The sequence below is a fragment of the Drosophila serrata genome, unplaced genomic scaffold, assembly GCF_035046125.1.
Source record: "Drosophila serrata isolate PLE 108 unplaced genomic scaffold, ASM3504612v1 contig_8, whole genome shotgun sequence".
In the NCBI taxonomy this organism is placed as follows: Eukaryota; Metazoa; Arthropoda; class Insecta; order Diptera; family Drosophilidae; genus Drosophila; species Drosophila serrata.
In genome coordinates, this window is record NW_028256906.1 from 1,557,850 (window position 1) to 1,573,637 (window position 15,788).

Sequence of the window (15,788 nt, forward strand, 5' to 3'; positions counted from 1 at the left end):
TGCAGCATGGACGCAGAATGACCAGTCTGAAGGCCACCTATGAAGCCATGTATGGACCGGCTGGTACCACGGCCGAATTCTTCCGCCTGCAACCATAGTAGTCTTTAGCAGCCACTAGCGGTGCAGCCGCAGCCAGAAGTAGCTCGCACCACTCTCACCAATCCCAGACGCACCACACCAGCCACGGCTCGCTCTCCATGACGGCGGCAGGAACCGTTGGTTTGATGCGCAACCCCGCCAACGTGGCTGGAGCCATACAGCAGCCAGGCAATCGATAGTGGCCACCAAACAGATGCAGCATGGACGCAGAATGACCAGTCTGAAGGCCACCTATGAAGCCATGTATGGACCGGCTGGTACCACGGCCGAATTCTTCCGCCTGCAACCATAGTAGTCTACAGGTGCCACCAGCGGTGCAGCCGCAGCCAGAAGTAGCTCGCACCGCTCCCACCAATCCCAGACGCACCACACCAGCCACGGCTCGCTCTCCATGACGGCGGCAGGAACCGTTGGTTTGATGCGCAACCCCGCCAACGTGGCTGGAGCCATACAGCAGCCAGGCAATCGATAGTGGCCACCAAACAGATGCAGCATGGATGCAGGACGGCCAGTCTGAAGGCCATCTATGAAGCCATCCATGGACCGGCTGGTACCACGACCGAATTCTGCTTCCGCCTGTAACCAGTGCAGTCTACAGCAGCCATCAGCGGTGCAGCCGGAGCCACAAGCAGCCAAGCGATAATGGCCACCAAACAGATGCAGCATGGATGCAGGACGGCCAGTCTGAGGGCCATCTATGAAGCCATCCATGGACCGGCTGGTACCACGACCGAATTCTGCTTCCGCCTGCAACCAGTGCAGTCTACAGCAGCCATCAGCGGTGCAGCCGGAGCCACAAGCAGCTCGCACCTCCCTCACCAACGTGGCTGGAGGCGTACAGCAGCCAGCCAAGCGATAATGGCCACCATACAGATGTAGCATGGACGCAGGACGACCAGTATGAAGACCATCTATGAAGCCATCCATGGACCGGCTGGTACCACGACCGAATTCTGCTTCCGCCTGCAACCAGAGCAGTCTTCAGCAGCCACCAGCGGTGCAGCCGGAGCCACAAGCAGCTCGCACCACTCTCACCAACGTGGCTGGAGGCGAACAGCAGCCAGCCAAGCGATAATGGCCACCAAACAGATGCAGCATGGACGCAGGACGACCAGTCTGAAGGCCATCTATGAAGCCATCCATGGACCGGCTGGTACCACGACCGAATTCTGCTTCCGCCTGCAACCAGAGCAGTCTACAGCAGCCATCAGCGGTGCAGCCGGAGCCACAAGCAGCTCGCACCTCCCTCACCAACGTGGCTGGAGGCGTACAGCAGCCAGCCAAGCGATAATGGCCACCATACAGATGCAGCATGGACGCAGGACGACCATTCTGAAGGCCATCTATGAAGCCATCCATGGACCGGCTGGTACCACGACCGAATTCTGCTTCCGCCTGCAACCAGAGCAGTCTACAGCAGCCATCAGCGGTGCAGCCGGAGCCACAAGCAGCTCGCACCACTCTCACCAACGTGGCTGGAGGCGAACAGCAGCCAGCCAAGCGATAATGGCCACCAAACAGATGCAGCATGGACGCAGGACGACCAGTCTGAAGGCCATCTATGAAGCCATCCATGGACCGGCTGGTACCACGACCGAATTCTGCTTCCGCCTGCAACCAGAGCAGTCTACAGCAGCCATCAGCGGTGCAGCCGGAGCCACAAGCAGCTCGCACCTCCCTCACCAACGTGGCTGGAGGCGTACAGCAGCCAGCCAAGCGATAATGGCCACCATACAGATGCAGCATGGACGCAGGACGACCATTCTGAAGGCCATCTATGAAGCCATCCATGGACCGGCTGGTACCACGACCGAATTCTGCTTCCGCCTGCAACCAGAGCAGTCTACAGCAGCCATCAGCGGTGCAGCCGGAGCCACAAGCAGCCAAGCGATAATGGCCACCAAACAGATGCAGCATGGATGCAGGACGGCCAGTCTGAAGGCCATCTATGAAGCCATCCATGGACCGGCTGGTACCACGACCGAATTCTGCTTCCGCCTGCAACCAGTGCAGTCTACAGCAGCCATCAGCGGTGCAGCCGGAGCCACAAGCAGCTCGCACCTCCCTCACCAACGTGGCTGGAGGCGTACTGCAGCCAGCCAAGCGATAATAGCCGCCAAACAGATGCAGCATGGACGCAGGACGACCAGTATGAAGACCATCTATGAAGCCATCCATGGACCGGCTGGTACCACGACCGAATTCTGCTTCCGCCTGCAACCAGAGCAGTCTTCAGCAGCCACCAGCGGTGCAGCCGGAGCCACAAGCAGCTCGCACCACTCTCACCAACGTGGCTGGAGGCGAACAGCAGCCAGCCAAGCGATAATGGCCACCAAACAGATGCAGCATGGACGCAGGACGACCAGTCTGAAGGCCATCTATGAAGCCATCCATGGACCGGCTGGTACCACGGCCGAATTGTGCTTCCGCCTGCAACTAAAGCAGTCTACAGCAGCCATCAGCGGTGCAGCCGGAGCCACAAGCAGCTCGCACCTCCCTCACCAACGTGGCTGGAGGCGTACAGCAGCCAGCCAAGCGATAATGGCCACCATACAGATGCAGCATGGACGCAGGACGACCATTCTGAAGGCCATCTATGAAGCCATCCATGGACCGGCTGGTACCACGACCGAATTCTGCTTCCGCCTGCAACCAGAGCAGTCTACAGCAGCCATCAGCGGTGCAGCCGGAGCCACAAGCAGCTCGCACCTCCCTCACCAACGTGGCTGGAGGCGTACAGCAGCCAGCCCAGCGATAATAGCCGCCAAACAGATGCAGCATGGACGCAGGACGAGCAGTCTGAAGGCCATCTATGAAGCCATCCACGGACCGGCTGGTACCACGCCCGAATTCTGCTTCCGCCTGCAACCAGAGCAGTCTACAGCAGCCACCAGCGTTGCAGCCGGAGCCACAAGCAGCCAGCCAAGCGATATTAGCCACCAAACAGATGCTGCATGGACGCAGGACGACCAGTCTGAAGGCCATCTATGAAGCCATCAATGGACCGGCTGGTACCACGACCGACTTCTGCTTCCGCCTGCAACCAGTGCAGTCTACAGCAGCCATCAGCGGTGCAGCCATCAGCGGTGCAGCCGGAGCCACAAGCAGCTCGAACCTCCCTCACCAACGTGGCTGGAGGCGTACAGCAGCCAGCCAAGCGATAATGGCCACCAAACAGATGCAGCATGGATGCAGGACGGCCAGTCTGAAGGCCATCTATGAAGCCATCCATGGACCGGCTGGTACCACGACCGAATTCTGCTTCCGCCTGCAACCAGAGCAGTCTACAGCAGCCACCCGCGGTGCATCCGGAGCCACAAGCAGCTCGCACCACTCTCACCAACGTGGCTGGAGGCGTACAGCAGCCAGCCAAGCGATAATGGCCACCATACAGATGCAGCATGGACGCAGGACGACCAGTCTGAAGGCCATCTATGAAGCCATCCATGGACCGGCTGGTACCACGACCGAATTCTGCTTCCGCCTGCAACCAGAGCAGTCTACAGCAGCCACCCGCGGTGCATCCGGAGCCACAAGCAGCACGCACCACTCAGCGATAATGGCCACCAAACAGATGCTGCATGGACGCAGGATGACCAGTCTGAAGGCCATCTATGAAGCCATCCATGGACCGGCTGGTACCACGGCCGAATGCTGCTTCCGCCTGCAACCAGAGCAGTCTTCAGCAGCCACCAGCGGTGCAGCCGGAACCACAAGCAGCTCGCACCACTCTCACCAACGTGGCTGGAGGCGTACAGCAGCCAGCCAAGCGATAATGGCCACCATACAGATGCAGCATGGACGCAGGACGACCAGTCTGAAGGCCATCTATGAAGCCATCCATGGACCGGCTGGTACCACGACCGAATTCTGCTTCCGCCTGCAACCAGAGCAGTCTACAGCAGCCACCAGCGGTGCAGCCGGAGCCACAAGCAGCTCGCACCACTCTCACCAACGTGGCTGGAGGCGTACAGCAGCCAGCCAAGCGATAATGGCCACCATACAGATGCAGCATGGACGCAGGACGACCAGTCTGAAGGCCATCTATGAAGCCATCCATGGACCGGCTGGTACCACGGCCGAATGCTGCTTCCGCCTGCAACCAGAGCAGTCTTCAGCAGCCACCAGCGGTGCAGCCGGAACCACAAGCAGCTCGCACCACTCTCTCCAACGTGGCTGGAGGCGTACAGCAGCCAGCCAAGCGATAATGGCCACCATACAGATGCAGCATGGACGCAGGACGACCAGTCTGAAGGCCATCTATGAAGCCATCCATGGACCGGCTGGTACCACGACCGAATTCTGCTTCCGCCTGCAACCAGAGCAGTCTACAGCAGCCAGCAGCGGTGCAGCCGGAGCCACAAGCAGCTCGCACCACTCTCACCAACGTGGCTGGAGGCGTACAGCAGCCAGCCAAGCGATAATGGCCACCATACAGATGCAGCATGGACGCAGGACGACCAGTCTGAAGGCCATCTATGAAGCCATCCATGGACCGGCTGGTACCACGACCGAATTCTGCTTCCGCCTGCAACCAGAGCAGTCTACAGCAGCCACCCGCGGTGCATCCGGAGCCACAAGCAGCACGCACCACTCAGCGATAATGGCCACCAAACAGATGCTGCATGGACGCAGGATGACCAGTCTGAAGGCCATCTATGAAGCCATCCATGGACCGGCTGGTACCACGGCCGAATGCTGCTTCCGCCTGCAACCAGAGCAGTCTACAGCAGCCACCAGCGGTGCAGCCGGAGCCACAAGCAGCTCGCACCACTCTCACCAACGTGGCTGGAGGCGTACAGCAGCCAGCCAAGCGATAATGGCCACCATACAGATGCAGCAAGGACGCAGGACGACCAGTCTGAAGGCCATCTATGAAGCCATCCATGGACCGGCTGGTACCACGACCGAATTCTGCTTCCGCCTGCAACCAGAGCAGTCTACAGCAGCCACCAGCGGTACAGCCGGAGCCACAAGCAGCCAGCCAAGCGATAATAGCCACCAAACAGATGCTGCATGGACGCAGGGCGACCAGTCTGAAGGGCATCTATGAAGCCATCCATGGACCGGCTGGTACCACGACCGAATTCTGCTTCCGCCTGCAACCAGAGCAGTCTACAGCAGCCACCAGCGGTGCAGCCGGAGCCACAAGCAGCTCGCACCACTCTCACCAACGTGGCTGGAGGCGTACAGCAGCCAGCCAAGCTATAATGGCCACCATACAGATGCAGCATGGACGCAGGACGACCAGTCTGAAGGCCATCTATGAAGCCATCCATGGACCGGCTGGTACCACGACCGAATTCTGCTTCCGCCTGCAACCAGAGCAGTCTACAGCAGCCACCAGCGGTGCAGCCGGAGCCACAAGCAGCTCGCACCACTCTCACCAACGTGGCTGGAGGCGTACAGCAGCCAGCCAAGCGATTATGTCCACCATACAGATGCAGCATGGACGCAGGACGACCAGTCTGAAGGCCATCTATGAAGCCATCCATGGACCGGCTGGTACCACGGCCGAATTCTGCTTCCGGCTGCAACCAGAGCAGTCTACAGCAGCCACCAGCGGTGCATCCGGAGCCACAAGCAGCTCGCACCACTCTCACCAACGTGGCTGGAGCCGCACAGCAGCCAGCGAAGCGATAATGGCCACCATACAGATGCAGCATGGACGCAGGACGACCAGTCTGAAGGCCATCTATGAAGCCATCCATGGACCGGCTGGTACCACGGCCGAATGCTGCTTCCGCCTGCAACCAGAGCAGTCTTCAGCAGCCACCAGCGGTGCAGCCGGAACCACAAGCAGCTCGCACCACTCTCACCAACGTGGCTGGAGGCGTACAGCAGCCAGCCAAGCGATAATGGCCACCTTACAGATGCAGCATGGACGCAGGACGACCAGTCTGAAGACCATCTATGAAACCATCCATGAACCGGCTGGTACCACGGCCGAATTCTGCTCCCGCCTGCAACCAGAGCAGTCTTCAGCAGCCACCAGCGGTGCAGCCGGAACCACAAGCAGCACGCACCACTCAGCGATAATGGCAACCATACAGATGCAGCAGGGACGCAGGACGACCAGTCTGAAGGCCATCTATGAAGCCTTCCATGGACCGGCTGGTAGCACGGCCGAATTCTGCTTCCGCCTGCAACCAGAGCAGTCTACAGCAGCCACCAGCGGTGCAGCCGGAGCCACAAGAAGCTCGCACCAATCTCTCCAACGTGGCTGGAGGCGTACAGCAGCCAGCCAAGCGATAATGGCCACCATACAGATGCAGCATGGACGCAGGGCGACCAGTCTGAAGGGCATCTATGAAGCCATCCATGGACCGGCTGGTACCACGACCGAATTCTGCTTCCGCCTGCAACCAGAGCAGTCTACAGCAGCCACCAGCGGTGCAGCCGGAGCCACAAGCAGCCAGCCAAGCGACTATAGCCACCAAACAGATGCTGCATGGACGCAGGACGACCAGTCTGAAGGCCATCTATGAAGCCATCCATGGACCGCCTGGTACCACGGCCGAATTCTGCTTCCGCCTGCAACCAGAGCAGTCTACAGCAGCCACCAGCGGTGCAGCCGGAGCCACATGCAGCTCGCACCACTCTCACCAACGTGGCTGGAGGCGTCCAGCAGCCAGCCAAGCGATAATGGCCACCATACAGATGCAGCATGGACGCAGGATGACCAGTCTGAAGGGCATCTATGAAGCCATCCATGGACCGGCTGGTACCACGACCGAATTCTGCTTCCGCCTGCAACCAGAGCAGTCTACAGCAGCCACCAGCGGTGCAGCCGGAGCCACAAGAAGCTCGCACCATTCTCTCCAACGTGGCTGGAGGCGTACAGCAGCCAGCCAAGCGATAATGGCCACCATACAGATGCAGCATGGACGCAGGGCGACCAGTCTGAAGGGCATCTATGAAGCCATCCATGGACCGGCTGGTACCACGACCGAATTCTGCTTCCGCCTGCAACCAGAGCAGTCTACAGCAGCCACCAGCGGTGCAGCCGGAGCCACAAGCAGCCAGCCAAGCGATTATAGCCACCAAACAGATGCTACATGGACGCAGGACGACCAGTCTGAAGGCCATCTATGAAGCCATCCATGGACCGGCTGGTACCACGGCCGAATTCTGCTTCAACCTGCAACCAGAGCAGTCTACAGCAGCCACCAGCGGTGCAGCCGGAGCCACAAGCAGCCAGCAAAGCGATTATAGCCACCAAACAGATGCTGCATGGACGCAGGACGACCAGTCTGAAGGCCATCTATGAAGCCATCCATGGACCGCCTGGTACCACGGCCGAATTCTGCTTCCGCCTGCAACCAGAGCAGTCTACAGCAGCCACCAGCGGTGCAGCCGGAGCCACAAGCAGCCAGCCAAGCGATTATAGCCACCAAACAGATGCTGCATGGACGCAGGACGACCAGTCTGAAGGCCATCTATGAAGCCATCCATGGACCGGCTGGTACCACGGCCGAATTCTGCTCCCGCCTGCAACCAGAGCAGTCTACAGCAGCCACCAGCGGTGCAGCCGGAGCCACAAGCAGCTCGCACCACTAAGCGATAATGGCCACCAAACAGATGCAGCAGGGACGCAGGACGACCAGTCTGAAGGCCATCTATGAAGCCTTCCATGGACCGGCTGGTAGCACGGCCGAATTCTGCTTCCGCCTGCAACCAGAGCAGTCTACAGCAGCCAGCAGCGGTGCAGCCGGAGCCACAAGCAGCTCGCACCACTCTCACCAACGTGGCTGGAGGCGTACAGCAGCCAGCCAAGCGATAATGGCCACCATACAGATGCAGCATGGACGCAGGACGACCAGTCTGAAGGCCATCTATGAAGCCATCCATGGACCGGCTGGTACCACGGCCGAATGCTGCTTCCGCCTGCAACCAGAGCAGTCTTCAGCAGCCACCAGCGGTGCAGCCGGAACCACAAGCAGCTCGCACCACTCTCACCAACGTGGCTGGAGGCGTACAGCAGCCAGCCAAGCGATAATGGCCACCATACAGATGCAGCATGGACGCAGGACGACCAGTCTGAAGGCCATCTATGAAGCCATCCATGGACCGGCTGGTACCACGGCCGAATTCTGCTTCCGGCTGCAACCAGAGCAGTCTACAGCAGCCACCAGCGGTGCATCCGGAGCCACAAGCAGCTCGCACCACTCTCACCAACGTGGCTGGAGCCGCACAGCAGCCAGCGAAGCGATAATGGCCACCATACAGATGCAGCATGGACGCAGGACGACCAGTCTGAAGGCCATCTATGAAGCCATCCATGGACCGGCTGGTACCACGGCCGAATGCTGCTTCCGCCTGCAACCAGAGCAGTCTTCAGCAGCCACCAGCGGTGCAGCCGGAACCACAAGCAGCTCGCACCACTCTCACCAACGTGGCTGGAGGCGTACAGCAGCCAGCCAAGCGATAATGGCCACCTTACAGATGCAGCATGGACGCAGGACGACCAGTCTGAAGACCATCTATGAAGCCATCCATGAACCGGCTGGTACCACGGCCGAATTCTGCTCCCGCCTGCAACCAGAGCAGTCTTCAGCAGCCACCAGCGGTGCAGCCGGAACCACAAGCAGCACGCACCACTCAGCGATAATGGCCACCATACAGATGCAGCAGGGACGCAGGACGACCAGTCTGAAGGCCATCTATGAAGCCTTCCATGGACCGGCTGGTACCACGGCCGAATTCTGCTTCCGCCTGCAACCAGAGCAGTCTACAGCAGCCACCAGCGGTGCAGCCGGAGCCACAAGAAGCTCGCACCATTCTCTCCAACGTGGCTGGAGGCGTACAGCAGCCAGCCAAGCGATAATGGCCACCATACAGATGCAGCATGGACGCAGGGCGACCAGTCTGAAGGGCATCTATGAAGCCATCCATGGACCGGCTGGTACCACGACCGAATTCTGCTTCCGCCTGCAACCAGAGCAGTCTACAGCAGCCACCAGCGGTGCAGCCGGAGCCACAAGCAGCCAGCCAAGCGACTATAGCCACCAAACAGATGCTACATGGACGCAGGACGACCAGTCTGAAGGCCATCTATGAAGCCATCCATGGACCGGCTGGTACCACGGCCGAATTCTGCTTCAACCTGCAACCAGAGCAGTCTACAGCAGCCACCAGCGGTGCAGCCGGAACCACAAGCAGCCAGCCAAGCGATTATAGCCACCAAACAGATGCAGCATGGACGCAGGACGACCAGTCTGAAGGGCATCTATGAAGCCATCCATGGACCGCCTGGTACCACGGCCGAATTCTGCTTCCGCCTGCAACCAGAGCAGTCTTCAGCAGCCACCAGCGGTGCAGCCGGAACCACAAGCAGCTCGCACCACTCTCACCAACGAGGCTGGAGGCGTACAGCAGCCAGCCAAGCGATAATGGCCACCATACAGATGCAGCATGGACGCAGGATGACCAGTCTGAAGGGCATCTACGAAGCTATCCATGGACCAGCTGGTACCACGACCGAATTCTGCTTCCGCCTGCAACCAGAGCAGTCTTCAGCAGCCACCAGCGGTGCAGCCGGAACCACAAGCAGCTCGCACCATTCTCTCCAACGTGGCTGGAGGCGTACAGCAGCCAGCCAAGCGATAATGGCCACCATACAGATGCAGCATGGACGCAGGGCGACCAGTCTGAAGGGCATCTATGAAGCCATCCATGGACCGGCTGGTACCACGGCCGAATTCTGCTTCCGCCTGCAACCAGAGCAGTCTACAGCAGCCACCAGCGGTGCAGCCGGAACCACAAGCAGCCAGCCAAGCGATTATAGCCACCAAACAGATGCTGCATGGACGCAGGACGACCAGTCTGAAGGCCATCTATGAAGCCATCCATGGACCGGCTGGTACCACGGCCGAATTCTGCTTCCGCCTGCAACCAGAGCAGTCTACAGCAGCCACCAGCGGTGCAGCCGGAGCCACAAGCAGCCAGCAAAGCGATTATAACCACCAAACAGATGCTGCATGGACGCAGGACGACCAGTCTGAAGGCCATCTATGAAGCCATCCATGGACCGCCTGGTACCACGGCCGAATTCTGCTCCCGCCTGCAACCAGAGCAGTCTACAGCAGCCACCAGCGGTGCAGCCGGAGCCACAAGCAGCTCAGCCAAGCGATAATGGCCACCAAACAGATGCTGCATGGACGCAGGACGACCAGTCTGAAGGCCATCTATGAAGCCATCCATGGACCGGCTGGTACCACGACCGAATTCTGCTTCCGCCTGCAACCAGAGCAGTCTACAGCAGCCACCAGCGGTGCAGCCGGAGCCACAAGCAGCTCGCACCACTCTAACCAACGTGGCTGGAGGCGTACAGCAGCCAGCCAAGCGATAATGGCCACCATACAGATGCAGCATGGACGCAGGATGACCAGTCTGAAGGGCATCTACGAAGCCATCCATGGACCGGCTGGTACCACGACCGAATTCTGCTTCCGCCTGCAACCAGAGCAGTCTACAGCAGCCACCAGCGGTGCAGCCGGAGCCACAAGCAGCCAGCCAAGCGATAATGGCCACCAAACAGATGATGCATGGACGCAGGACGACCAGTCTGAAGGGCATCTATGAAGCCATCCATGGACCGGCTGGTACCACGGCCGAATTCTGCTTCCGCCTGCAACCAGAGCAGTCTACAGCAGCCACCAGCGGTGCAGCCGGAGCCACAAGCAGCTCGCACCACTCTCACCAACGTGCCTGGAGGCGTACAGCAGCCAGCCAAGCGATAATGGCCACCAAACAGATGCAGCATGGACGCAGGACGACCAGTCTGAAGGGCATCTATGAAGCTATCCATGGACCGGCTGGTACCACGACCGAATTCTGCTTCCGCCTGCAACCAGAGCAGTCTTCAGCAGCCACCAGCGGTGCAGCCGGAGCCACAAGAGCTCGCACCACTCTCACCAACGTGCTGGAGGCGTACAGCAGCCAGCCAAGAGATAATAGCCACCATACAGATGCTGCATGGACGCAGGACGACCAGTCTGCAGGCCATCTATGAAGCCATCCATGGACCGGCTGGTACCACGACCGAATTCTGCTTCCGCCTGCAACCAGAGCAGTCTTCAGCAGCCACCAGCGGTGCAGCCGGAACCACAAGCAGCCAGCCAAGCGATAATAGCCACCAAACAGATGCAGCATGGACGCAGGACGACCAGTCTGAAGGCCATCTATGAAGCCATCCATGGACCGGCTGGTACCACGGCCGAATTCTGCTTCCGCCTGCAACCAGAGCAGTCTACAGCAGCCACCAGCGGTGCAGCCGGAACCACAAGCAGCTCGCACCACTCTTACCAACGTGGCTGGAGGCGTACAGCAGCCAGCCAAGCGATAATGGCCACCATACAGATGCAGCAAGGACGCAGGACGACCAGTCTGAAGGCCATCTATGAAGCCATCCATGGACCGGCTGGTACCACGACCGAATTCTGCTTCCGCCTGCAACCAGAGCAGTCTTCAGCAGCCACCAGCGGTGCAGCCGGAACCACAAGCAGCACGCACCAAAGCGATAATGGCCACCAAACAGATGCAGCAGGGACGCAGGGCGACCAGTCTGAAGCAGCCATCCATGGACCGGCTGGTACCACGGCCGAATTCTGCTTCCGCCTGCAACCAGAGTAGTCTTCAGCAGCCACCAGCGGTGCAGCCGGAACCACAAGCAGCCAGCCATGCGATTATAGCCACCAAACAGATGCAGCATGGACGCAGGACGACCAGTCTGAAGGCCATCTATGAAGCCATCCATGGACCGGCTGGTACCACGGCCGAATTCTGCTCCCGCCTGCAACCAGAGTAGTCTTCAGCAGCCACCAGCGGTGCAGCCGGAACCACAAGCAGCCAGCCAAGCGATTATAGCCACCAAACAGATGCAGCATGGACGCAGGACGACCAGTCTGAAGGCCATCTATGAAGCCATCCATGGACCGGCTGGTACCACGGCCGAATTCTGCTCCCGCCTGCAACCAGAGCAGTCTTCAGCAGCCACCAGCGGTGCAGCCGGAACCACAAGCAGCTCGCACCACTCTCACCAACGTGGCTGGAGGCGTACAGCAGCCAGCCAAGCGATAATGGCCACCAAACAGATGCAGCAGGGACGCAGGGCGACCAGTCTGAAGGCCATCTATGAAGCCATCCATGGACCGGCTGGTACCACGGCCGAATTCTGCTCCCGCCTGCAACCAGAGTAGTCTTCAGCAGCCACCAGCGGTGCAGCCGGAACCACAAGCAGCCAGCCAAGAGATTATAGCCACCAAACAGATGCTGCATGGACGCAGGACGACCAGTCTGCAGGCCATCTATGAAGCCATCCATGGACCGGCTGGTACCACGACCGAATTCTGCTTCCGCCTGCAACCAGAGCAGTATACAGCAGCCACCAGCGGTGCAGCCGGAGCCACAAGCAGCTCGCACCACTCTCACCAACGTGGCTGGAGGCGTACAGCAGCCAGCCAAGCGATAATGGCCACCATACAGATGCAGCATGGACGCAGGACGACCAGTCTGAAGGGCATCTATGAAGCCATCCATGGACCGGCTGGTACCACGGCCGAATTCTGCTCCCGCCTGCAACCAGAGCAGTCTACAGCAGCCACCAGCAGTGCAGCCGGAGCCACAAGCAGCTCGCACCACTCTCACCAACGAGGCTGGAGGCGTACAGCAGCCAGCCAAGCGATAATGGCCACCATACAGATGCAGCATGGACGCAGGACGACCAGTCTGAAGGGCATCTACGAAGCTATCCATGGACCAGCTGGTACCACGGCCGAATTCTGCTCCCGCCTGCAACCAGAGCAGACTTCAGCAGCCACCAGCGGTGCAGCCGGAACCACAAGCAGCACGCACCACTCAGCGATAATGGCCACCAAACAGATGCAGCAGGGACGCAGGGCGACCAGTCTGAAGGCCATCCATGGACCGGCTGGTACCACGGCCGAATTCTGCTCCCGCCTGCAACCAGAGCAGTCTACAGCAGCCACCAGCGGTGCAGCCGGAACCACAAGCAGCCAGCCAAGCGATTATAGCCACCAAACAGATGCAGCATGGACGCAGGACGACCAGTCTGAAGGCCATCTATGAAGCCATCCATGGACCGGCTGGTACCACGGCCGAATTCTGCTCCCGCCTGCAACCAGAGCAGTCTACAGCAGCCACCAGCGGTGCAGCCGGAGCCACAAGCAGCCAGCCAAGCGATAATGGCCACCATACAGATGCAGCATGGACGCAGGACGACCAGTCTGAAGGCCATCTATGAAGCCATCCATGGACCGGCTGGTACCACGGCCGAATTCTGCTTCCGCCTGCAACCAGAGCAGTCTACAGCAGCCACCAGCGGTGCAGCCGGAGCCACAAGCAGCTCGCACCACTCTCACCAACGTGGCTGGAGGCGTACAGCAGCCAGCCAAGCGATAATGGCCACCATACAGATGCAGCATGGACGCAGAACGACCAGTCTGAAGGGCATCTACGAAGCCATCCATGGACCGGCTGGTACCACGGCCGAATTCTTCTTCCGCCTGCAACCAGAGCAGTCTACAGCAGCCACCAGCGGTGCAGCCGGAGCCACAAGCAGCCAGCCAAGCGATAATGGCCACCATACAGATGCAGCATGGACGCAGGACGACCAGTCTGAAGGCCATCTATGAAGCCATCCATGGACCGGCTGGTACCACGGCCGAATTCTGCTTCCGCCTGCAACCAGAGCAGTCTACAGCAGCCACCAGCGGTGCAGCCGGAGCCACAAGCAGCTCGCACCACTCTCACCAACGTGCCTGGAGGCGTACAGCAGCCAGCCAAGCGATAATGGCCACCATACAGATGCAGCATGGACGCAGGACGACCAGTGTGAAGGCCATCTATGAAGCTATCCATGGACCGGCTGGTACCACGACCGAATTCTGCTTCCGCCTGCAACCAGAGCAGTCTTCAGCAGCCACCAGCGGTGCAGCCGGAACCACAAGCAGCCAGCCAAGAGATTATAGCCACCAAACAGATGCTGCATGGACGCAGGACGACCAGTCTGCAGGCCATCTATGAAGCCATCCATGGACCGGCTGGTACCACGACCGAATTCTGCTTCCGCCTGCAACCAGAGCAGTATACAGCAGCCACCAGCGGTGCAGCCGGAGTCACAAGCAGCTCGCATCACTCTCACCAATCCCAAACGCACCACACTAGCCACGGCTGGTGACATAGCTACGGCCACGAGCATGGACACCTCGGCAGCAGCCACAGCGGGCACTGCAGTCACCACCAGGAGAAACAGAAGAAGCTTAACTCGGCCCTGCCGCTGTCCACGTCTCTGGCTGTAGAGACGGTGGACACCTCCACGTCCGACGGTAACTCCATTGCCTCGTTAACGTCATACATGAGCGTGGATACGATGGATTCGTCGCCGTAGAGAGCATACGGCGGCGGCGGCTGCAGCCTCGACTCGACCTCGAATCTCCCGGCCTGGTCCACGCTCTCCATGACGGTGATAGGTGCGTTTGATTTGGTGGGGCACGGGCATTAAAATAATTAATTTAATAAAATTATAGTTTCCGTTTTACCATTTGTGTTACAACTCAATTTTAAATGAAAAATTGTATTGTTCTCAAGTTACAGCAGTGCTGGAAAATGCAATGTCTTCAACACTGTGCAGCACTGATCTATCGATAACTATACGTTGTGAGCAAAAAGTGATCCGATATTTGGTTTGAGTCTGAGCTAACTGTTATACCAAGATCTTGCGAAGGTTCGAAACTTGGACTTTTTATAACAGTTTATCAAATTTTTAGTCGCCTTCTGCTGCCTTCTGTTCGCCTGTTACTCCAAACCGTGAAACGTGCAATTTGCTTCCAAATTTTCGGAACTCGGCCCATCCCAATGCCCAGGAACCAGGTCAATGAATCAGCACATATATATATTTGACAAATCCAGCTTTATTTGGAAATGAGAAAACTTGCTTCCTTACTAACTATACATATTATTTGGATACATATATTTTTATAACATTGGATATCGCATTGGAATCTCGTGCATCAGCTCTTACGGGGCGACCAGACGCCACCAGCACGGAAAACGAAGGCCATCAGGCGAAGTCAACCTCAGTTCCGTTCGTGTCCGTGCTGCGTCCACGCTGCATCTGTTTGGTGGCCATTATCGCTTGGCTGGCTGCTGTACGCCTCCAGCCACGTTTGTGAGAGTGGTGCGAGCTGCTTGTGGCTCCGGCTGCACCGCTGGTGCCTGCTGTAGACTGCTCTGGTTGCAGGCGGAAGCAGAATTCGGTCGTGGTACCAGCCGGTCCATGGATGGCTTCATAGAAGGCCTTCAGACTGGTCGTCCTGCGTCCATGCTACATCTGTATGGTGGCCATTATCGCTTGGCTGGCTGCTGTACGCCTCCAGCCACGTTGGTGAGAGTGGTGCGAGCTGCTTGTGGCTCCGGCTGCACCGCTGGTGGCTGCTGTAGACTGCTCTGGTTGCAGGCGGAAGCAGAATTCGGCCGTGGTACCAGCCGGTCCATGGATGGCTTCATAGATGGCCTTCAGACTGGTCGTCCTGCGTCCATGCTGCATCTGTATGGTGGCCATTATCGCTTGGCTGGCTGCTGTACGCCTCCAGCCACGTTGGTGAGAGTGGTGCGAGCTGCTTGTGGCTCCGGCTGCACCGCTGGTGGCTGCTGTAGACTGCTCTGGT

At 59.0% G+C, this 15,788-nt stretch overlaps 1 protein-coding gene across 1 annotated transcript; it reads left to right on the plus strand.

Moving 5' to 3' along the window:
- The first annotated feature begins 5,309 nt into the window (after positions 1–5,309).
- Positions 5,310–7,501, plus strand: LOC147645145 (uncharacterized). Its single transcript, XM_086827750.1, has 2 exons — positions 5,310–5,965; positions 6,362–7,501. The coding sequence occupies exons 1-2, from the start codon at positions 5,310–5,312 to the stop codon at positions 6,585–6,587; spliced, it is 882 nt and encodes a 293-aa protein (XP_086683876.1). The 3' UTR covers positions 6,588–7,501.
- Positions 7,502–15,788: the final 8,287 nt, after the last annotated feature.

What these genes read in the sequence shown, in the direction of transcription:
- LOC147645145 (XM_086827750.1), top strand. Translation starts at nt 5,310, where the DNA reads ATGGCCACCATACAGATGCAGCATGGACGCAGGACGACCAGTCTGAAG. An exon ending in AGCCAAGCGATAATGGCCAC is followed by an intron (nt 5,966 to 6,361) that starts CTTACAGATGCA and finishes GATAATGGCCAC; the next exon opens with CATACAGATGCAGCATGGAC.